The sequence below is a fragment of the Larimichthys crocea genome, chromosome XI (genome assembly GCF_000972845.2).
Source record: "Larimichthys crocea isolate SSNF chromosome XI, L_crocea_2.0, whole genome shotgun sequence".
In the NCBI taxonomy this organism is placed as follows: Eukaryota; Metazoa; Chordata; class Actinopteri; family Sciaenidae; genus Larimichthys; species Larimichthys crocea.
This window is the reverse complement of record NC_040021.1, coordinates 926,938-950,610: the sequence shown is the minus strand read 5'-3', so window position 1 is coordinate 950,610 and position 23,673 is coordinate 926,938. Positions and strand designations below refer to the sequence as shown.

At 43.6% G+C, this 23,673-nt stretch overlaps 4 protein-coding genes across 13 annotated transcripts in view; 2 read left to right on the top strand and 2 right to left on the bottom strand.

The window, feature by feature from the left end:
- igf2r (insulin-like growth factor 2 receptor) overlaps positions 1–3,797 on the bottom strand; it is a 31,509-nt gene extending 27,712 nt beyond the window's left edge. The window contains exons 1-2 of the mRNA XM_027284616.1: positions 3,612–3,797; positions 1,828–1,967 (exon numbers count right to left, since the gene is read on the bottom strand). Of these exons, the coding sequence (XP_027140417.1) occupies positions 1,828–1,967; positions 3,612–3,751 (280 nt within the window). The 5' untranslated portion in view covers positions 3,752–3,797. The remainder of the gene's footprint in view (positions 1–1,827; positions 1,968–3,611) is intronic.
- A 2,075-nt stretch (positions 3,798–5,872) lies between these two features.
- Positions 5,873–8,459, top strand: LOC104934230 (high choriolytic enzyme 1). Of its 2 annotated transcripts, none has more exons than XM_019265744.2 (10): positions 5,873–6,003; positions 6,077–6,130; positions 6,197–6,253; positions 6,338–6,384; positions 7,048–7,117; positions 7,206–7,320; positions 7,410–7,582; positions 8,000–8,081; positions 8,161–8,282; positions 8,378–8,459. In XM_019265744.2, the coding sequence occupies exons 1-10, from the start codon at positions 5,907–5,909 to the stop codon at positions 8,410–8,412; spliced, it is 852 nt and encodes a 283-aa protein (XP_019121289.2). In that variant the 5' UTR covers positions 5,873–5,906; the 3' UTR covers positions 8,413–8,459. The 2 variants fall into 2 exon arrangements, with proteins under 2 accessions (XP_019121289.2, XP_019121290.2); XM_019265745.2 differs by having other exon boundaries at positions 5,874–6,003; positions 6,077–6,124; positions 6,194–6,253.
- Positions 8,460–8,606: 147 nt separating this feature from the next.
- On the top strand, positions 8,607–12,478 carry ttll2 (tubulin tyrosine ligase-like family, member 2). Of its 2 annotated transcripts, XM_027284671.1 has the most exons (4): positions 8,607–9,131; positions 9,876–10,125; positions 10,256–11,619; positions 12,117–12,478. In XM_027284671.1, exons 2-4 carry the CDS (start codon positions 9,904–9,906, stop codon positions 12,445–12,447), a joined length of 1,917 nt encoding a protein of 638 aa, XP_027140472.1. In that variant the 5' UTR covers positions 8,607–9,131; positions 9,876–9,903; the 3' UTR covers positions 12,448–12,478. The 2 variants fall into 2 exon arrangements, with proteins under 2 accessions (XP_027140472.1, XP_027140471.1); XM_027284670.1 differs by having other exon boundaries at positions 8,607–10,125.
- Positions 12,479–12,573: 95 nt separating this feature from the next.
- The window catches only part of si:ch211-140l13.3 (uncharacterized), a 32,372-nt gene continuing 21,272 nt past the window's right edge, over positions 12,574–23,673 (bottom strand). For 3 of the 8 annotated variants that reach the window (XM_027284643.1, XM_027284647.1, XM_027284649.1), the window contains 9 exons: positions 22,118–23,513; positions 21,114–21,251; positions 20,712–20,796; positions 20,043–20,154; positions 17,240–17,443; positions 14,100–14,219; positions 13,934–14,018; positions 13,189–13,309; positions 12,574–12,942 (listed from right to left, as the gene is read on the bottom strand). In XM_027284643.1, the coding sequence (XP_027140444.1) occupies positions 12,765–12,942; positions 13,189–13,309; positions 13,934–14,018; positions 14,100–14,219; positions 17,240–17,443; positions 20,043–20,154; positions 20,712–20,796; positions 21,114–21,251; positions 22,118–23,513 (2,439 nt within the window). In that variant the 3' untranslated portion in view covers positions 12,574–12,764. Of the gene's footprint in view, positions 12,943–13,089; positions 13,310–13,933; positions 14,019–14,099; positions 14,220–17,239; positions 17,444–20,042; positions 20,155–20,711; positions 20,797–21,113; positions 21,252–22,117; positions 23,514–23,673 lie in introns of all 8 variants that reach the window. The other 5 variants (XM_027284644.1, XR_003463241.1, XR_003463242.1 and 2 more) reach the window with 5 other exon arrangements.

Genomic DNA, 23,673 nt, shown 5'->3' with positions numbered 1-23,673 from the left:
ACTGTAACTTTAGCTCAGAAATAACTGCGACTATTTAGATTAAAATCATCTTTGTTAGTCACATTTTAAGCAGCAATGCCAAATATTTGATGCTCCCTGAATGTCACATGTCTGTTTTTGACACGAGGTTGAACTGATTTTTGGGTTTTTGGACCGTCGGTCAGACAAAACAACCTTGATCTATGAGAAATGATGATTCTTCTGACTTTTTATAAACAAAATAATAAATAAACAGAGAAAATATTGTGTAGATTGATCAATCCTCTTCACAGGTGAAAACATGACACGTAAAACATGAGTCTTTTTGTCCCCGCTGTCCCTCTAAAGAGCCGTGAGACGTTCTGCTGTGTGGCTGTCATGAGACACGCGGGACACAAAGACTGCTAACAGTGACATGAAGCGTGTAATTAGGATTCAAACAGAGCGGCAGGGCTGGGCGACCGTAACGACGTTTACAATGATCGTATTTAAAGCTGGAAGCTTCGCACAGGTTGAAGAGCTCAAAGAAGAAACTTAAAGTGTGTTCAAAGTACGGCAGAGACAAAGAGCGTGAATCTAAGGAGGCTGTTATCAGCACACGGGTTCAGAGTTTACTGATAGCGGTGCTGTTAGCTCCACATGTTTGATTAACTAACAGCCCTCGACTCTCTGTGATTCACAGAGTTTCCTGACGGACAGTGAAGTAAACTGTAGCTGCTGTTAGCTCAGTTTGTTGGAGGTTTTCATGCCGGTGTCGTGCCAGAACAGGAGCTGGGCACAATGTAACTGCCTCTACGGACGTAATGGCAGAGGAGAAGAGAGTGAAGAGGACGCTGACGGAGGAAGCCAAGAAGAGAAAAGGAGAGAGTGAGCGAGCAAGAAGCCGCCGGACAAGAGTAAATGTGGGACTGACTTTTAGTGGTTGGTGAGAGCTTGGTGAAATAAAAGGCTGAAAGACAGACGCCGAGCTGGGCTGACTGCTGCTGGACTAGGCAGTGATATCAGCTGCTGCTGGTGTTCAAACTGTCCTCTCTCCATTTTTAGTTTATCAGCCATGAACTCACCACGGCTGCCTGATAAGACGTTTTATGTAAAACTGTAAAACCTTCACAGTGTGTCAGTGTTCAGCAGCGTTCAGTGTTCAGCAGCCTTCAGCAGCGTTCAGTAGCGTTCAGCAGCGTGTTCAGCAGCGTGTTCAGCAGCGTGTTCAGCAGCGTGTTCAGCAGCGTGTTCAGCAGCGTGTTCAGCAGCGTTCAGCAGCGTTCAGCAGTGTGTTCAGCAGTGTGTTCAGCAGCGTGTTCAGCAGCGTGTCAGTGTTCAGCAGCGTGTCAGTGTTCAGCAGTGTGTTCACTAATGTTCAGCAGTGTTCAGTGTTCAGCAGTGTTCACTAATGTTCAGCAGTGTGTTCAGCAGTGTTCAGCAGCGTTCAGTAGCGTTCAGCAGCGTTCAGTAGCGTGTTCAGCAGTGTGTTCAGCAGTGTGTTCAGCAGCGTGTCAGTGTTCAGCAGCGTGTCAGTGTTCAGCAGCGTGTCAGTGTTCAGCAGTGTTCACTAATGTTCAGCAGTGTTCAGTGTTCAGCAGTGTGTTCAGCAGTGTTCACTAATGTTCAGCAGTGTGTTCAGCAGTGTTCAGTGTTCAGCAGCGTTCAGTGTTCAGCAGCGTTCAGTAGCGTTCAGCAGCGTTCAGCAGTGTTCACTAATGTTCAGCAGTGTTCAGCAGTGTTCAGTAGTGTTCACTAATGTTCAGCAGCGTTCAGCAATGTTTAGCAGTGTGTTCAGCAGCGTGTTCAGCAGTGTTCACTAATGTTCAGCAGCGTTCAGCAGTGTGTTCAGTAGCGTTCAGTACTCACCGACAGACCGGTCCGTGTTGGTGGTGAGGTCCCGAGCACAGACGGCCGTGCCGGGGCCGCAGCTGGTCGACGGTGACGACTCGCAGAGCTTTAGCGTGTAGCTCACTTTGTTATCCCGATCTATCGCCTCCCATTTATAACTGCAACAGAAAATATTAAAGATTATTTTATTATTGTTTATTAACAAGTCAACACTCGTGTGTTAGAGCTGGATGAACTCAGGTGTGTTCTGAACCGTCCCTTAGTTATGCTGCTGTAGGACTACACTTCCCATGATGCACTGGGCATATCATCTGCAAACATTCAGTTTTTCTACTTTCTCCTGTCGCAGGTTCTCATGGATCGTGGCTGCAACTGCTGCTGATGACATCCACTACAAACACTATTATTATTATTATTATTATTATTATTCTGACTTTTAATCATATCTCCAGTTTTATTCGATGCTGTTTTATAGCTGCTGTGCATGTCAGCTTGATGTCAGCTATATAAATAACCGTTACACTGTTGCTGCATGTCACAGATTTATTTCTGTCGTCATTATTTTCCACTCGTGTTGACTTGAAGTCATTTTTCCGTCCAGCTCCTCAGTTTTGTGGCTCTTCTGCTCCTCACGATCTCACACAGTAACTGAACATCTTATATTTTTATAATTATTTCTTGTTTATGTGGTGCTGATGTTTCCCTCTGTCTCATGTTTAAGGCGTTTATAATGTAACATTTGGCATTTCTAAACTAAACTATCTCCTTCTTTCTCCTCGGCTGTTTATTTCTGACATATATTTGAGATTTTTGTGTCTTATTATTTCCTGCTCGCACAGAAACTCTGAACTGTTTTTCCTGTGAGTGCTGACTAAAAAAAAAAAAAGAGTTCAACTGAGACTGAAAGACCTGGAGGTGGACGGACACTGTTGAATTCTGTTTTAATCGACTTGTTCTCAGTTTGTGCTGCTGCCTGTCTCAGTCAGGAGTGTGTGTGTGTGTGTGTGTGTGTGTGTGTTGTCATCCTGTATGTAGCGTTACAAAAGGAGGAACTGAAACACAACCAGGCGTTCAGGTTTGAGTCACCTGTCTGTCCATCACCTGCTGAGTCAATATTTAAACACACAAACTCTGAATGTCACAAACACACACGCACACACACACACACACACACACACAGAAACATACAGAGACACACACACACACACACACACACACACACAGAGACACACACACAGAAACATACAGAGACACACACAGACACACACACACACACACAGAGAGACACACACACATATATACAGCCACACACAGAGAGACACACACATATACACAGAGAGAGAGACACACACACACACACACACACACACACACACAGACATGGAGACACTCACACAGACACACACACACACACACACACACACACACACACACACAGATATACATACATACACACACACACACACACACACACACACACGCACACACACATTAGCATTAGCTCTCTTATGGCACTTCCCATGTATCGTTAGCTCGTTAGCTCGTCTCTTCATAATAATAATTAATCTTAATTAACAGCAGCTGGCTGAACTTCACGGACTCTCCCGGTTCGGTCGGTTTAATGATTAATCAGCTGACCCGTTGGACTCGGTGCTGCTCGGTATTTATGAATAAACCGTTTGTAAACAGCTGCGGAAGCCTTACCGGTCACGTGTCCTCATTAACATAAACTCATTAATCTTTAATTATTAATTAAAGTGGTTAAATCCGTCCGTGTGTCGGTGTTTGTTGTGTCCGCTCACCTGCAGAGCTCCCGGTACCACGGGCTCCGGTCCGCCTCCTCTGAAGCTCCGGACCGGACCAGCAAACATCCCAGGCACGTTACGAACCAGAGCAGCCGAACCAGAACCCGAACCGGGTCGGATTGAAGCTGCAGTGACATGTCTGTGTGTGTGTGTGTGTGTGTGTGTGTGAGAGCTAAGACGACATGATGCAGCACAGTCAGAGGAAGTGAACGCACCACATGACCCCGCGTCACATGACAGCGCGTCACATGACGCTGCGTTCACGGGCTGCGGGGAAACGTGGGAATTCTGAATGTGTAAATACATTTTTAATATTTTTAATATTTTTGTGTTTTACAGCAAAGCTGCACTGCAGAAAACACACTGCATTAAGTATGCATTAAATTATGCTTATAAATCATGTCTGCTGCTACTTATTATTTATTATTTGACTTACATATTGCAGAGTTCACTGTTACTGGTTTTATTTATACCTGTGTATATAGTGTTAAAATAGGATATCGTATAGCTGTATAGTGTTAAAGTTTAGTTTTCTTTCCATAACTTACTATCTCACTGACCGTTTGGAAACTGTGGTAATTATTTTAATATTATTTGTATTTAGATATGTGACTGCTCTTATTTACTATAATACTTCTTATCTTATCTGTTTAATTTGTGACCTTGGGTGTCCTGAAAGGCGCTTGAAATAAAATGTGTTATTATTATTATTATTAGTAGTAGTAGTAGTAGGAATAGTAGCAGCAGTAGTAGGAGGAGGAGTAGTAGTAGGAGTAGTAGCAGTAGTAGTAGGAGTAGTGGTAGTAGTAGTAGTAGGAGTAGTAGCAGTAGTAGGAGTAGTAGCAGTAGTAGTAGGAGTAGTAGTAGGAGTAGTGGTAGTAGCAGTAGTAGGAGTAGTAGCAGTAGTAGTAGGAGTAGCAGTAGTAGTAGGAGTAGTAGCAGTAGTAGCAGTAGTAGTAGGATTAGTAGTAGTAGTAGGAGTAGTAGCAGTAGTAGTAGTAGGAGGAGGAGGAGTAGTAGTAGGAGTAGTAGCAGTAGTATTACTGTACAAGGACTACTTTGTACAATACTTGTGTAAACACTCAGTCAATTATATCAATATGTTCATATTTATTCATGTACATATTTTTTTATTTTGTTTTATTTTATTTACATCACTCCAGTTTTCACTTTAAATCTTATTGCATTTTTATTTCTTTTGCCTATTTTTTATCTTCTGTGTCTAGCGTTGTTACTGATACACATTTCACTGTACCGCTGACCCTGCGTTAACATGACAGATAAAACTGATCTGAACAATTTAACACTAAAAACATCTTTAAACTTGCACTGAGCATATCATCTGTAAACCTCTTTAAACTTTAAACTAGAAGTGCCACACTGATTCACTGGGTGAAGGCAGCAGTGTCTTTGGAGGTAACATCAGTTCAAATTAGAAACCAAGACATCTGAAATATCTGAAAATACAGTACATATATGATCCCTGAACGCAGCATTCCTTATTGCACTTTATAGACTTTCAGTCCAGAGCTGAACAGACACTCATGTAACCACCGCCTTCACCCTCCATCACTGTAATATTATGATTTAGTTATTATTTCATCAGTACAGTTAAGTTAAGGCCTCGGTTTGGGGTAAAAATCCATTTATTCAATGAAGCTTCACCTGTTCAGGTGTCTTGTTGCGCCCTCTAGTGGCCCTTACACTTACTGAGAGTATCAGACTGCTCCGTGTTGGGAATGTGGACGTTTGCTCTTCCAACAAGAGGAAATTTCATGTTTTATTCATCTTGTTTGGTCTGCTGAGGCCTCGCACCAACCACTGAACCACGACTGTGTGAAATTAAAAACCATCTCTGAACAAGAGGAATTATTACAGCAAGAAAAACCAGTTTCAATGTTCCCATTGGCAAAGCCATGTCTTCCAGCACTGCACGACATGAAAACAGAGATAAAGACTTTGTTTGTCATGGAGTTCAGCCAGTAACAGAGTAATGCATGAACAGTATTTACACTTTCACTTCAGTAGAAGTAGAAGTAAACAACATGCACTCACAAGTCTAAAATACTGGGCTGCATGTATTGCAGGTCATGGTCATGGTGACCTCGCTGACCCTTGAGTGAGGGTGAGCTTCATCCACGTGTATCTAACATTGTCTGTTTGAGTGTAAACTGCACAAAGTTTGAGTTAGTTATTTAAAAAATGGTTTATATTATATTTAGTGTGCACTGCTGCCCTCTGTGTTGGTGCCTTAAAGCTCATGATTACTGCAAAGTGACGACACCTGTTGAGATGCCTGATGGTCTCTGGTTGAACTCAAACAGAAGCTTCTTGGAGGTCGTGTTGTGTTTCAGTATGTGGCTCCTGGTCTTCATCTGCGTGTCGACAGGTACAGACTGAAGCACTCAGACGTCGACGCTCTGCTAAATAATCCTGATTGTTCACTGTTTCTCTTTATGCAGCTGCTGGTGCACCTGTAAATCTAACACAGGAGGCTGACAGTCATGAAAAAACAGGTTGGTTTTTAAAAAAATGTCTTCTGTGTTTTAAAATATGTGAGTTTGATTGTCAGGTTTCTGCAGGGAAGGTTGTTGTAGTGCTCGATCCGCCTCAGCGGGCCAGTGCAGAAACTCAACAAGGTAAATATGTTACTCATGTTGAATGGACCAAAATGAATCTTCTCCATAAGTATGATGTTTTCATCGTAAACTTTGACTGCCCAGAGCTTCAAGGAGACGGGATCGTCCAAGAGGGAGACATTTTGATACCAGTAAGATTTTGTTTTAAGAAAATCACGTCACTCATGTTACACTGAGGTTTTATGGTAGTTTTCTGTTTTTTAAATTGCACACAAAACTCTAAAATTACAAATATTATATGTAAATTAACAACCAAACTGTAATTTTAAGTTTTGTTAATGACAAATTACAGTTACTTAAATCACCTTTTATACAGTTTTCTCTGCTCGCTTAAAATACATGCACATTACTGTAAAATGACTGATCTGTAATTAAATACATGGCCTATTATATAAATATTATGTTCATGTCCACATGAGTAAAAGCAGTTAAAACATGCTTGATATATATTTTATTTTACAGTAGTTTTCTGTTGTTGTTGTTTTTTTTTTGTTCAAAATTGAATTAAATCACAGACATCTGTAAATTAACCAGTTATTTGAAGTATTACGCCCATGCAGTTATTTCTCTTTTTATACTGTTCAGTTTTTTCTTCTGCTTTCTTAAATTACATACAAACTTCTGTAAAATGACAACGATAATCTGTAATTAAACATGTGGCTCATTTTACACATGTCGTTTAAACTGAATTTCAGCTGGAAGTTTGTCTTGTTTTAGTCTAAGAGTCTGTTTTTGTATGAAACTGTTCAAATCGTGGTGGCGATGCTGAAATGTTGGACACTGTGTGAGCTCAGGAGGACAGGAACGCCGTGCAGACCCTGTGGCCCGACGCCGTCGTGCCTTACACCATCAGTCATGAACTGGGTGGGTCGTTGTTGTGGCTCTAAGCCGGCTGATGTATGATCACTAGAGTGCGGATGATAAAACAGTTGATATGTTTTCACTCTAACAGCTTATCAGGAGGCAAATATCCAAGCTGCCTTCAAGATGATTTCAGACTTCACCTGCATTCGCTTTCGACCGCACACCACAGAGTTCAACTACCTCGAGTTCGTGGATGGAAACGGGTGAGAGATGTTTCTTCTAAATTCTAGATTCTAGTTTTATTTGCCATGATGATGAGAATGATGACTGCGGCTTGTGTTTGTCTCTCTAGCTGTGCGTCCTTTGTTGGCTGTCAAGGAGGAGCCCAGGTGGTGTATTACTCCCAGTCATGTAGTGTTGGGAACCTTTGCCATGAGCTCATTCACGCTCTGGGCTTGCATCACGAACACACCCGCAAAGACCGGGACCAGTACATCACTGTGCAGTGGCAGAGCATTATTCCAGGTGAAACCTGCAGCTGATCGGCAGATGACGAGCGATTTAAATTCACGTCTCTTTCTGTTAGATCAGAATCTGTGCCTTGCATTGTCTGTAACACATCTTCATACTGTTACTAATACCGGGCTGAGCTTCTTTTGGCCTGAGGACAAACAGCGGGTCAGCAAAGGTTGAAACACAGATGAAACACAAGGACAAAGGATTAACTTGATCTAGATAACACATACACAGGTGATCTAGGTAAAACAAGAACAAACACAGGGTGAAAGGTTTAAAGAAACAGAATATCGAAAGCCAACATGATAGCTCAGGCATGACGTCGTGACTTCTCTCTACTTAAGAACAGTGACGTGACAAACTGATTGCACTCACTTTGTCACTGTTTTGAAAGACTGAATCGTTTGGGTCGTCTGTGATTTAAAGGGAGAGAAAATAACTTCAAGACGAAACGCGGGAACACTCTGAACCTGCCGTACGACATCAGCTCCATAATGCACTACGGACAGTAAGTCCTGACTCATCCTTCAGGTGAACGGTTAAAGATGCTGAATGTTAAAGATTTGTTCACGTCCGTCCACCTTCAGGTATTTTTTCAGTCTCGATGGAAGTCCGACTGTGTTGCCCAAGAATGGCGGGATGGGGATGGGTCAGAGGACACATCTGAGCCACCTGGACGCACAGAAACTGAACAAACTCTACCACTGTGGTACCAACCGCCTCACCTGTCCACTGTGTCACAACACTCTGTACATACAGCCTCAGATCAGGCAAAGTTTACTAAAGATGCGTTTCTTCTTTCAGACGAGCGGATGAAGGAGCTGGGAGCTGTTGGTTAACCTGCATTTGACGTGAGATTTAATAAAATATCAGATCTGTGAATGGACTGTCTCCTTTTTAGTCTTTCGACCACTCGAGGCGTTTTTACACCACACACATCATTCACACACTGATGGGATTGGCTGCTCATCGGTTTTAGGAGCTAACCATCCACACACTGATGGCACAGCCTTCAGGAGATATTTGGGGTTCAGTATCTGGCCCAAGGTCACTTCGACATGCAGACTGGAGGGGATCGAACTGCTGATCATGTGATTTCACACGCTGCCCCATTAAAGGTTGAAAAGAGGTTTGTCCTTTCGGCGAACAAGCAGACTATCTGTAATATGTAAAGAGCGGAGTCATGTTTAGAGTTGGTTTTTACATTATTTGATCGTTTGTGCTTGTTGCCTGTCCTACCATGTAGTTTTGCATTGATGGTAGCGTCGTTTTAAAATCCCTCAGTGTCTCTAAAAGTACAATAATTATCTCTATGACACCAGCAGGTATACAACAACGACGACACCAACACAGATCAGACAATAAGAAGGAATTTATCTGACAACCATTGTTCTGGACGATGTACAAAAAAACAGTCGTGTTGGTGTGAGAGTCGGGTTTTGTCTGTAGGAGGAGCTAAAAGAACAGACTGTCTACTGTACACCGTCACAGTCAAAAGGCTCCTACCATCCACCTGACAGAGAGAGACTGTGAGTTAGTGTGCATGCAGCAGTCACAGGTAAGACGAATCACATTGTGTATGATTTTCAAAAAGTTAACAGACTTTATTGTGCATGTTTTAGTGTCTGCATGCATTTTAATCTGCCTCATGTTGCAAACTTCTTCAGATATTTGTGCATCATTTCCAGGATCAGTGTCTCGTTGCTTGTTCTTGTGTCCTTGCACATATTAATCTCTATCCGTGCGACTATTTTCTTCCTTGTAAACGTTTGTAGATAAAAGTTTGTCGGTGTGTGTGTGTGTGTGTTAAGTTTGTTTGCATGCTGAAGCTTGAATGTGATCCCTCTGTCTGTGCCGATGGGTAGACAAAGTGTCAGGTTAGTTTGGCCTTCTCAGATTTACTTTGTAAATGCTTTTAGCTCGCACGCAAACAAGTTGCCGTGAAGGCGAAGCCACGGGGATGAAGTGTGGTTTGTAAATGTAGCTCCACATCGCTGCCTTACACTGCATTCGGATTTATGTCTCTGGAGAAGGTGGGTGGTTTCTACTTTCTACTGAATATGAGGACAAATGAAAGTCATCAGGCCCCATAAAAGCTCAAAATGTCTGTTGTAATGGCAGCTACAGGTAGGTACTCGTATTCTCTTTTGAACCCTGATTTTGACTCACAGTGTCTTTGCCTCACCTCTCTCCCTCACCGCCTCCCGTTTAACTCTCACACCTCCACCTGAGGAGGCTTTTGGCTTCTCCACCTGCCCCCTATAATGTTTCCTAATCATCCACCTTTTTATTTCCTACACAGTTTCTGTATCTTCAGTTTACGATGCTGCATGGCTGCATCGCTGGTGTTCAGACTACATGACAGAGGTCCGGAGGTGGTGAGGGAGGTGCTCCTGGAGCGAGGATGGAAGGAATACAACGAAAGAAAATGTGAGAAGGAGGACTGGAACCTCTACTGGAGGGGCTCTGCTTTTCGCAACTCGGAGTATTACGACCTGTTGCCATGGCAGCGCCTCAACCACCACCCCAAGACGGTTGGCATCACACGCAAGGTGATAATCTGACGTTCGTGTTGATGAAACACAGATTAATATCACACCATAGCAAAGAAGGAACCAGCTGAAAGAGTCTGTTATAATTTAAATGATCGCACTAACAAACTGATTGTTAATTCTTTGGAAGGACTGCTTGGCACGCAACCTGAGGAGAATGAGAGCCACCTTCGGTTCATCGCTCTATGACTTCAGTCCCACCGCCTTCATCCTCCCCAACGACTACACCCGCTTCCTGGCTGAATACAACAAACTACGTCAGGCCAGAGGACCGTCCGTTTACTGGATATGTAAGCCGGTGGATCTCTCCAGAGGCAGAGGAATCTTCATCTTTGAGGATATTAAGGATTTGGTCTATGACTGCTCCGTGATCGTACAGAGGTACATCAGTAACCCTTTGCTGATCTCCGGCTACAAGTTTGACCTGAGGATCTACGTATGCGTGAAGAGCTTTCATCCGCTGACCGTTTACGTCCATCAGGAAGGCCTGGTGCGTTTCGCCACCGAGAAGTACAACCTGTCATCTCTGCACAACACGTACGCCCATCTCACCAACACCAGCATCAACAAATTTGGGCCCTTCTACAAAACGGAAAAAGGGAGAGTCGGCCAAGGATGCAAGTGGACGATGAGCAAGTTCAGACATTATCTCCACAGCCAAGACATCAACCAGCTTCTTATGTGGCAGAGGATCAGCAACATTGTCACTCTGACCCTCCTCACCATCGCTCCATCGGTCCCCTCCTGTCCCAACTGTGTGGAGCTGTTCGGCTTTGACATCCTTCTCGACGTCAAGTTTAAACCTTGGCTGCTGGAGGTTAACTACAGCCCTGCGTTGACTCTGGACTGCCAAGCGGATATCACAGTGAAGAAAGGTCTGATCAGCGATCTGATTGATCTGATGAACTATACGCTGACGGACAGCTTGAGAGAGAGAGCTTTTTACAGACAAGGGTCAAGACAACCTTGTTTCCATGCTAGCCACATGTCACATGTTACACCTGTGCTCTCAAAGGTCAAAGAAACCAAGTTTCATAGCGGTGACCAGTCCTCACAAACTCAGACCCTCCCTCAGCTAAAAACTGTTTGCCAGGCTGAAAGGATTAACCGAAGACGACGTCCTTTTATAGACGACTACCAAAGACACCTTCCCCCTGTTGACTTAAACCAGCTGACTGCAGCCAGGGGCAAAATAATTAACACCACAGCCACAGAAACCCACACAGACAAGACCCTAAACCTGATACTCGGCCCACATTCTAGGACAAACATGTCGGTGGTAGACAGGCAGACATGTCCGGCTCTCCCAACGAAGCTAATGGACAACGCGAGTCTTCGTGTGTCTGAGGTTACAAACCATGACGACACTGAAACAGAAGCTGGCACGGAGCTCTCGAGACAGACAAACGTTTCCTCTTCGATACATGAGATCCCGCAGAGGCGGGTGGGATTCAGACGTTCTTCTGGATCCTGGAAGCTCCCAAACATTTACAGGTAAAACACAGTAACCGTTGTGTTTTCTGTGAGCTTGTAACCGATGCTTTGTGTTTGTAAACCGCTACCAATCTGTGGTACATACTGTAGCAGGTGGACTCCCATGAAATGGTTAGTTCTATTCACATATCAGCATATTTATGTGTTTCCCGTAAAAGGCAGATATTGACGTTGGCATTGGCGCTTATGGTGGCCAATAGTGTTGAATGTGAGAACTTCCAGGTTCTGTTCTAGATGTCAGAAAACTTGATTCAGGTCCCACTGAGTCTTCGAACGTCGTGTTTCTCAACAGTATTGTATGTCCTGTAGCTTGGGGTTGTAGAACGGTGGTAAGAACGCTGAATGCTGTCGAAGTTTTCAGACAGAGGTTGAACTAGAAATGTTGATGAGTCTTCTGGAATGACGAAAACACAGCCAATAGCTGCATCGGTACAACGACATTGGCTTCATCCGTTTATAAAGCTGAACAACCAACAAATCTTGTGATTGTTTCACAGTGGGAATCACAGGCCGGTGAGGATTCCTTTGGAGGGAACCACGGCAGTGAACGGACACAACATCCCTCCACTCAGAGTTGGTGGCTTCATTCGGACCTTCCCATTCAACACGGCCACTCTGAAAGCCTCGCAGCAGAAACTGGACGTCAAGTTAATCATACAGGAGCTCCACAAGCTCACGGGTCAGTTGGCCACATCGGACCAGAAGTTGAGGAGAGAAGAAGAGGAGGAGGAGGTGAAGAGAAACAAAGACGGTGAAGAAGACTTTGATTCACTGTTGTGGGGGCCAAAGGATCCTCCGTTGCTCAGTCAATGCTCCAAACACACTTAGTGATGTTCTCTATATGGATTTGTTGCAACTCGCCAAAAGATTTCTCCTTGACGCTCAGTGTTTATGACAGGATATGATAAGATATGATAGTTGAGTTGTTTTTATTAATGTCAGTGGTGTAAAACTTTGAAATTTAATATTTATTTATTCAAATAGTTAATAAATAGCTAATTGCTACATGAAGGTAAAATACAAACTTTGATCTACGATGTGAGAACTTCTCTAATCTCTGATCAGTGACGTACTGGTTGAAACATAATGGAAACATATCTCCTCCCTGCACTACGTCACATTTACAGACACATTCCTTTAACGTATCACATGGTGACTCTGTTCTTTTCCTTGACGCGTACTCTGCCTGATGCGTACTTAGTTTCCTGACGTCCGTTGGAGTAGATGGTCTTAACCGTCCCATCGGGATCCTCTCTCCTCTTATACTGGGAAGTGTGGATCTCTCTCTGACCGTTGGGGAAGTCGACTATCTTCTTACCTGACCTGGAAGAGACGATGATCCAGAAAGCACAATGAATCAAATCTCAACTATGTCAGCGTCTGTCCTCTTACTGGTTACCTCGCTGTCTACTAATATTCTTTATTTATTTATTTATGTATTTATTTATGAGGAGATCTGTTTGCTGCCACCTTCATGACAGCTCGTCTTTCTCGGTTCCACTAACTTTCTGACCCCGCAGACACCCTGTAGCTGATCCTGAAATATGGTAGCGGTAGTAGAAGTCTCACGGTGAGAGGTGAACGATGGTGCCATCGGGGAAGATCGTCCTCTCGCTGCCGTCGGGCTCCAAATACTTGATGGTCTGGTCTGGAAATAAGATCTCTCTCTTCCCCCCTGGGTGTCTCTTCTCTGTTACAGGAGACACAAAACGCATTTTAGTGTTTGACTGCTATTCTGAGACTGTCGAAAACTGCCAATTTAACTGTTTTTTGGACACTTAAAAACCCTTTTACGTTGATACAGTGAACCTGTTATGAAACATTGCCTTTAATTTGGAGTTTCCCATCTGATACATGTTTTTACTCTCTTTCTGCTCTGTTTTTGGCCTCTACCATCTCCTGAGGGAAATATCTCTCTCTTTAGCAGCTAATCCATCCATCCATTTTCCATAACCACGTATCGCTTATCAGGGTCGTGGATGGTGTGCATTTTAGAGTCAACCAATGAACCAATAGACCTGCATGTCTTTGGACTGTGGAAGAAAACCACCATACCCGGAGAGAACCTACGCAGAAAGCAACTAAATTCTTAAATATGGTCTTTTACGCTGATGATATGAGAGAGTGAACCTAAACAGACAGCTAAACAATGGGCAGAAACTCAATATAAAAGTCCATAAAAAGCCACTATTTTTATAACAATATGTCATTTCACATATTGTTATAAAAATAGTGATTATAGATCAATGTATAACATAAAATATGTATAATATGAGCCTAAAACATGTAGATTTGTCAATCCAGGCACTCTTACCAATCTGCTTGTTGGGGAAGTGAAGGACCACCAGACCACTCGGGTAGGTGGTTTGTGTTATCTGTGAACCGGCGTAGTAATACACCTGTAACACACATATCAATAAGACGTCAATGTTAACGTCACTGTTACAACAATAAGTGACAGAAGTAGCCGCAGAGCTCACCACTTTCCCGTCTTCCAAGACGTGTTTGATGTCTCCGTTGAAGAGCGTGACAGTTTTGGACATTCCTGTCCTCGTCCCGTTATCCACCAGGGTGCAACCGTGAGAGAGACGTGGCTCCACCTCGGGAGATAAAGAAAATGAAGTTATCACCATGGTGATGGTGGAAAAAGTACGTTTTTGTGTGTGTAAGAGCTTGAACTCTTTTATTGAGACGCGGTAGGAACCTTTTAAGTCGTGTTGGTAAATCAGGTTTGGGCAGTGGCAGAACTGGCACAGGCAGCGGATCAACTTGCACTCGCATAAACTTGTAATGAGGTCAGTCAGTGCTTTGACACCAGCTTTTGTCCGCTCTCATGAATTATTGCCGGGGTGCTTAAAAACCACTTAACAGTGTATTATACACTTGAATGAAGGTGAACCCTGGAATTTCTCTATGACAGAAACAAGCATCAAGAGTAGTTAAGTGGAGAAAAAACACTAATAACAGTGATGAGACACAGAATTGATTGTTATGAACAAGTCGGCCTGTAGAAGCCTCTGAAGATGTTTTGTTTAAGGTGTCTCGCTGAGCTTTCAAAGCTCGATCACGCTCTCTGACACCTCTTATCACCTTTTAATTTTAGTGTTTTTATTGTTGTAGTTTTTGCTTTCTATGCCCTGGTTCCTAAACTCTTTAGTTTTTCTTATTGGCTTTTATTTATTAGAAGAATTTATCAGTTTCAAACTTCTATTCATTGTTGTCTATTTCCGTCTTTACTTTTTGCTCAGGTTTGCATGAAATGTGCTATGTAAATAAATCAAGTTTTATGGTGTTTGAGGGTCTTGATGTACGTTAATCTAGAACTGGCACCTTGTGGCGATCTCAACTGTTGTTTTTTCTCCCTTCTCTGGGTGAAGTTCAATCAAAGGCCGCATGATGGCAGCAAAGTTTCATTTATTTCTGAAGCTACAGCCGGTCAAACCAGCAGAACAGGCCTCGTGCCTGTGTGTTGTCCTACATAACCACAGAGATCACACAGTAGCACCTTGTTAATAAAACGGAACATCTTCATGTAAAACAAACGAATGTCTCTGTTTGCTTTGACTCTCAGATTATGGACTTTGTCAACGTGCATAAGTTGATTAAACACTGAAGCCGCGTGTAAGAACAGATCTGTTCAGGATTTCGTGGCACCAATTCTCTCGTACTAACCCTAAATAAAAAGATAAACAATACTTGATGTCTGTCATGTCCCCCTAACCACCTCTCATATTAGTCATGGACTGTTTTTTATTATGAGTAACATCTCTGATCAGCTACACGGTCAGAATGTTCTGATTGTGTCAGGCCCGTCTGACTTTGGTTCCCAAAGCACTTTACTACGTAACGGTTCCAGGAGCAGCAGCCTTATATGGCAATGATTAAGGCAGAGATTGTTCTAATGATCAAATCTCCCAAATGATTTTAAACATGAGCAAACCTCACACAAGAAGTGGAAGAAATCAAGGCTAAGAATATGAAAATGTTCATGCATGAGTAAGTTTCTCACACACAGACTTTAATGCTACAGCCTGTCCAGGAAACTTGTTTCTACAAGGTCTGAAGAAATCTGTCAAACAGCTCCGCCACCGCTCTCTTGAACTAAACTGGAAGGCATAGTTAGGCCTTGTGCAATCCCCACAGGGAAACTACAGTACACAGAGAAAGAAATTTCTTCTATCCAACATACCAAGCCTGAAATTTATCTGCAGATTATTAATGAGGCTTGCAAATGCTCTTGTGCAGTGATTAAATGGACCAGTAGCTGGAGTGTTTGGACCACTGTTTATCTGAATGTCAACACTTTAGATATATTATATCAACAGAAACACCTCTGTTAGGTATTAAAAGTTTGATGCATTGACTTCTTGGCAACAAAAGCGTGAGGTTTTGTGATGTCTGTCTTCATGAAACTACTCTGGAAGGAACAGCAACTTGGGGTGAATTATACTCAACTAAAAACTTCAACATTCAAAGTTTGTGGATTCCTCAACTGGACTTTTGGGAGATCCAGGAAGGACACACATTCAGTGAGTGACGAAGAACAACATCATCATGCTTTACGTGTCAGGCGTATCTGAAATAAAATGTGATCTTCAAACCCAGCCACTCAAGACAGAAACGGGTACACCCCAAAGATCTCACTCCCCACACCAAGAAAGCAATCTGGTGTTTGCAGTCCAATGCAGCGAGGAATGACCAACACATCAGTGACACCAGACAGCCACTTAACAAACGCATGGCTCAACACAGGAGGACCAACTTATTAGGACTAGACTCTGCAGTTGTCGTACACCTGAACGACGAGGGACTCTTTTAGTGATAATAATGTTGGACGGGTGGTTTGAAAGAGGAGTGAAGCAGGACATCTGTGTAAACGAGTAACGAGGAGGCCTCAGACAACACTTAACCACATGCTGTCCTCTCCTTTCAGTCCTACACAGGAGAATGAGCAGGTCACAGTTGGCCTCACGTTACTCCAACGACCATCGTCCACACCGGACCTCAGGTGACCTAAACGACCGTCGTCCACACCGGACCTCAGGTGACCTGAACGACCATCGTCCACACCGGACCTCAGGTGACCTGAAGGACCGTCGTCCACACCAGACCTCATGTGACCTAAACGACTGTCGTCCACGCCGGACCTCAGGTGACCTAAACGACCGTCGTCCACACTGGACCTCAGGTGACCTGAACGACCGTCGTCCACTCCGGACCTCAGGTGACCTAAACGACTGTCGTCCACGCGGGACCTCAGGTGACCTAAACGACCATCGTCCACACCGGACCTCAGGTGACCTAAACGACCATCGTCCACACCAGACCTCAGGTGACCTAAACGACCGTCGTCCACGCCAGACCTCAGGTGACCTGAACGACTGTCGTCCATACTGAATAAGGGTGTCATTCAGGACTCTGACGACAGTCGTCAAGAGAACAAGAAACCAGGTGTTGAAACCGAGGCTGAACACCTGGGTTTCTGTCTGGATGAGAGGAGAAACGTCTTCAAGTCTGAGATTAAACTCTTCTCAAAGAACGATGACCTGGACGACTGAGAACCTTCGCAGAACAAACTGTTGTTCAGTTCCTGAGTACATGACCACACGGTGTATTTTACCTGTGTCTGTCCCTCCTGGTTCACAGTGTGTGTCTGTGCAGTACACCTGCCGACCACCGGGCAGCACTGTGGAGTAATTGTGAGCTTCTTCCTCAGCTCGGAGTTTTCTCTCATCAGCTCGTCCAGCTGGCATCGAACTACGGACCAATCACTCTCTCTCTGCTTAAACTGCTGCTGAAGGGCCTCCACCTGCTGCCTGAGTACCTGCACGCACACACACACACACACACACACACACACACACACACACACAGGTTGAGAATCACGTAGCTCTGTATGTGACTCATGTGTTGACTTCTAAGAAGTGGGAGTATGTTAGTAAATGTTTGCTCAGATTTATGCCTTAACGCCGTCACACCTGATGACGAGAGGCTACAACAGAAAACAGGAAATGGATTCTAGTAATCAGAGTCAAAACAAAACTGTGGCTCGTTATCCCAAAAAAGTCCCTCAACTGATGAGTTTTAATTTATTAGCACATCGTAGTGATCACTCATCTCCTTCAGCACTCATCTTGTGGCCATAACAGAAAATGATACACAGAATACACAAGAACAGATTTATAAAACTCCTGATATCGATGCTTTGCTGTTTGACTGCACGTGACTACCCTGATTACTCATCTCATTATTGTAACACACATTCTGATCATGTATGTGTAATAAATAGTGCAGTGCAGTTCTGTTTTATTGTGTTAAGTACAAGCGTGTTACATTTTGTTTGTTTGATTGACTGACTCAGCTGCAGTGCTTCTAACTCTACTGAAGTTTATAATCAAAGGAGTTAAAATACATGTTTAGTTTTACAGATGTGTTTATTTTGTGGTGCTGTTGAAATGTGTTGTGTCATTCAGAGAAGTGTGATATAAATCTGGTTAACAGAATAACAGACACACCCGTCACTATAATGCAATACAATACAACAGCACCACAAACTGCAGCCTACAGTTCAATCGACGTGATAACCATGAAGGTGGAATTGTTTTATAGGGCTGCATTGGTTTTAGCTGCTAACAGAGTGAGCATGGTGGTGTGGTTGGTTTGGTGTTTAGGAAACAGAAATGTGGAAGTGGTGATGATCTGAGAGAGATAAACGCTGACTCATTCTGTTCCCAGAAGCCGGTGACACCAAATGACATGAGCAATCTGTTGCCAGCAGCTCCTGCCTTGTAATTTTAAATCAAACATAGTAAAATAGGCGATGCGGGTCATCATTTCTCAGTGACACCTACAGCTTTTATTTCTTTGGTTCTGTCTGTGCAGCACTATGTCGGTATAATAAGTCTCTGCAGCTGTCAAATGAGAGCTACGTTGACCACGCCTCCTAATGATTGAGTTTCAAAGCGGCAATGCTAATTGTTTCCAGTCTGACAGGCAGGTGAAAGGCGTCAGGTCAAAACAGGCAGTGGCTCGTCCAAGTCTGTTCCAAGAAAACACAAGGTAATAACACGTGTTGCACACATGCGTGTGAATCATTAAAACTCAAACTTCCCAAAGAATCATCGGTCGTGTTGTTTCACATCTTCAGACTGTCGATCCTTGTGGTGAGAAGCTGGTGCTACCTAAAAGTCGTTGCTGTTGAATGCAAATGACAGTGAGACACCGGCGGTACCAGTTCTGCAGCATGCGTGTCGTGGGCTGTATTCATGCCTCGAGGGAATACTGGAAGGAGTTGTTCGGAAATGCAGCCTGGTAAAATTACTGCCAAGGCTCTGACAGATTTCAGGGTTCATTATGTCTACGACACACAGTTTGACGTGATCGTTGTGTTGTGAAACAGGTCAATGATGTCATGAGAAACACTGTAGCGTAATAGTTGCCAAACCTACATTTCTTCAGAATTTGCCAAAGCTGCCATCTAGACTCAAAGGGGTGTCAGATGACACACACAAACGTGCAGTAGGTCTCGACCTCTGCATTTCATTCATTTCCGTGAAGAAACAAAAAGATATAAACTTAAATAAGAACAGGACACAGAGCATCATAATGCCTCCACAATCCCATCATCACCTCCAAACTGATCACCAAACTCAGTGACCTGGGCATCGACACCTCCCTCTGCAACTCTGCAACAAGCAGACCCCAATCTGTCAGGTTAGGCGTCCTTTTTACCTGTGACTGCACACCTGTACAAGCTTTCATTATCAAGTTTGAGGACGGTACAACAGGGCTGGCCTAATCACAGACAATGTGTCCAGCCTGGTGCGCTGATAGCAACCTGGACATCGGTATCAGAACAAATCTCACAGTATCAAGATTAAAGACCTGAACACAAACTACATCCACAGAGACGCTCTGATGAGCAGCCACGTCCTGCATTCGAACCAAACAGCTCATAGAGAAGGAAACACTGAATAGTAGAAATGCAGAGAATTGTCCCCAACTATAGTAAACGTTTCTAAAAATATCAGGAAAAGAACTTTCTAGTACTTCGAACCACTGAAGATTTACTACACATCACATTCATGCACTGACACAGCATTGGCACAGATTTAATTAGTCACACAGCCTTCAGGAGAAAGGAGACTTCGTCATGCAGACTGGAAGAGCTGGGAATTGAACCAAACACAGCCTGGACATGCAGGTGTTGCTTTATCTTTCATTATTATCAATAAATCACCTGAAAAACAAACGTCATCTACTAACAAGCATTTCCTGTGTTGCTACACCTCGATGTAGCTCGTACCTCTGTGCCAAAGAACTCCAGTCTAGCTTACATTACTTCACTGTGAGCATTGTAACAGAGCTGGATAGCATCGAATGGACATGATCCTGTTTGTGGTTTCTCCTTCCCAAAAACTGACCTGGACGTCTCCTGATCCCACTTTGTGCAGACTGTGCTGACCTCTCATGGTCTGACGCTCGTCTCTGTCAGAGAGGATGCTATCTCTGCATCGTTTCTGATCCACTTGTTCTCTGCACACAAACAGAGAAACTCAGGAAATAATGCAACATATTAGAAGATATTAGACATAAAACTAAAAGGCTACAGTTTACTATCTTTGTTTAGCTGAGGCTGACGGGAATCATCTTAGTTTCCGAGGTATTTGTAGTCATAAAGTATTTTTGGTCGGTGATTTTTGACCTGGTAAAGGTGCTAAATTTAAAAAAAGTTGTCACAATTCAACATGAATGTCTATGAAATTCATCCAGTTTATAGATAGTTCAGCCGGGACCAATGTGGTACATCGACTAATAATGCCTTCCACAGAACTATGTGACAAGTGTAGCTAAAATAGGCCTGGGGTTAGGCCTGAACACAGATGTGTGCATGTCGTCTTGCTTGCATGCATTCCGTCGACGGAAAGAAAAGACGATAAACCAGAAAGGAAGTTTAAAATGGCATCAACCTACTTCCTTAACAACGCTGGGCTGCACAGATGTGACAGATTGTTGATCAATTGATAAATAGTTTGTGAAATACCAAAAAAAGACTTCTGCATCTTATCAGGGTACTAAAAATGTCTTGGTACCTGTGAAATCCCCAAGATGTTGGTGCCATTTTTGTGACATCCGATTGAGGTTTAAGTGAGTTCACCTGCAACATTTTCTGACCCCCTGGACAAGAAAACATGGACAAGAAGCAGATTAATGGAACATGGCTTTACAGCAAACACACAGACACAGATTGTTGTTTAAAGACATGATTTGTGTTGTATGCCATCCAGTCCGTTATGTAAAGCTCTAAAATGAGACGGCTATGCTAAACTAAAAATATCAACTCTGCAACTCAGTGAACCTCAAGCAATAAACCATTTAATTTAAGCATCCTTTTGCACGATTCAAATTTATGTTATGTGGCGGACAGAAATAAGGCCTTTAAGTCAGCTCCGCTACAGCTTGATGCATCTTCTCTTTCTCATGCTGACGCTTACCTCTGTCAGCCAACCATCTACAGTCTGAGGATGTCAGGTGTTCTTGGTTTCTTGTTTCTTCGCTGTGGTTTCTCAGATGTTTGGTTCTGCTTTCTGCGCCTGAAGTCTTGAGAAATAACTGTGGTTCTGCCGAAGAAACTTACGACATGTGAGATGCTGTGCAGTTTTGAAATTTTGTCTGGCCTCCTGCCTGTCTGAAAAAAAGCTTGTGATTCCTTCCTAATGCACCCTTGTTTTGTGCAAAAGTATTCAAAAGTTTATCTGAAGCTAACAGAGACATCGAAAATCCTGCTATTGTCACTTCTACTTGGGATGTTTGAGCTTCACTGTGCAGAGTTTGACTGTTTTTATAATTACGGCTGGTGGAGGAAACTTTCTCTGCGCTCGTATGTGACATCACAACTAGTTTGCAGCCAATTCTTGGCCAACGTGCAACTTACAGAAGCACGGTGTGGAAACCTGAAACCACGAGGGCACACACACCGAGCAGAGCTTTCAGTGGATATCGTGTTTCCAGCAGTTAAACTTTCGTGCATGTTCATATTTGTTGGACATGTCCAAAGAAGTGGATATTCATATAGAGCGTATATTCATGTTTGAAACTCTGCACATCACAAAGCGTACAGTTCCTCTGAGGAAAACAGGATTCTCAAACTGTGAGTGTGTCATTACAGGGAGAACGTGTTTAAATTGATGAAAGGGGTGGATGTGTTTGGCCATGGTTGTCACAGCAGCTGTTTACACCATTTTCACTTTCAATTATTCATCTTAATCTTTATTTTTATCTATCTGTATATTTTATTATGCTACTTTTGTTCTTTTTTGATCTAGCTCTTTTTGCAGGGTTGGGGGTGGGCAGTGGGTGTTGGGGTGGAGGGTTGGGATGAGTGGTCGGTGTTGGGGTGTTTTTATGTGAGGCACTTTGTGTTACAAGTTTTGTATTTAAGTGCCATACAAACAAAGTGTGATTGATTGACTGACTGATTGATATATGTTAAAATTACCATCATCTCTGTTGGACTCTTCCTGAGATCTTAGTCCAGATCCAAGACGCTGGTCTTCTTTTAGTTGTTGGATCTTTGTGGCATAATTTTCCTCTGGTTTTGATTCTGAATGGAAATCCTGGAGGCTGCAGCAGGGAGGAGGGGACGGGAGCTTGGGAAACTGGTGACACCGGGTGGGTGGGTTATCACCATCCTCGCTACTACTACCACTACTAGTAGTGCTTCTCGTGGTGGAATGCGTGGGAATCGCACTGCGTTTCGGAGGTGTCGAGGCTTGACTTGTGTTGTTTGGCGCACAAAGACAAAATGCTGCTGTTGTTGTCGTAGCTTGTCTTTGACCTTCGACCCACACTGAGGCTGCGCTGCTTCCTGGTCTTGACTTTCTGCACTGGCAGAGATGAAAATGTGTTTTTGTTTCATCGCTGCCTGTGGATCGAGTTTCCATGTTAAAGCTTGAGAGTCTCTTCATGTGGTCGTTGACGGTCTTAATACTAACAATAACTTCCTGATTTGGCTGGGCCCAAGGGGAAGTTCGGTTGTCCCTCAAAGGGGGGGAAATGTTGAAATGTTGCACTGAGCTTGATTCATGCGCAGCACTGGGATATTTGGGCATCCAGACATGTGTGCTGTTCTGCTGCTGGGACTGTTTCCGTTGATGCACTGTTGTGGTACCAGATGAGCCCGCGACCATTTTTTTTTGAGGTGCCGTGAATTCAAACTGACCTTTCACCTCGTCCCTGTAAGCGATCTTTCCAGTGGTTTCAGTCTTGTTTTCCATTTCTTGGTGCCCCACCCTTTTCTCTCTGAAAGACATGCAAACAGAGGCCGTCGGCTTGAGGAATGATTGATTAATTCTGCATTCCTTCTCTCCTGAATGGAGGTTATCGCTGCTCTCGTCTTTGTCCAGGTGGGATTTCACTTTGGACTTGTTTCGTTCGTGTAACTGGCAAACGTTCTCTTCTCCTTCTGTTATCGAAAGATCGGCGATTGGTGTTATTTGGAAAGGCGCAGTGTCAGGTTGGGGCAAGTGAGGTTGAGGTTGTTCTTGGCTGCGGCCCACGGCCTGAATTTCTGTTTGGGTGTTTCTCTGGCTGTACTGGGGTGTCTGAGGATTACATGAAGCAGAGCAAAAGTTTTCTCGACCATGTTCAGACTGAAAGGTCAGAAGCTGGAAGGTTTCCAGCTGCGTTCCTTCGTCTTTAAAGACCATAGATGGGGCAGAGGAGCTCCTCTGGATACCAGAGGTTAATTTCCTGCTGGGTTGTTGCTGGCTGAGGGAAGCCCTCCCCTGGACCTCCTGCTGTTCAGTTATCTTTAAATCATTGCTGTCTATCTTGGAAACAAGCTCGCCCTCCAGCAAGAAGTAACATCTCTTGGTCATCGTCCCACTAAGGTTCTAAAAAGTAAAGATTGAAGAAAAACAACTGTTAAGTTGACATTTAATACAATGTACTCGATGGGTTTTCTGCCTAGTTGGGCTACATTTTGTTTGACTGGATGGGTACGAGTTGTTTTGGGCAGCTTGAGGTCGTTTCAGCTACTTAAAGCAACATTAT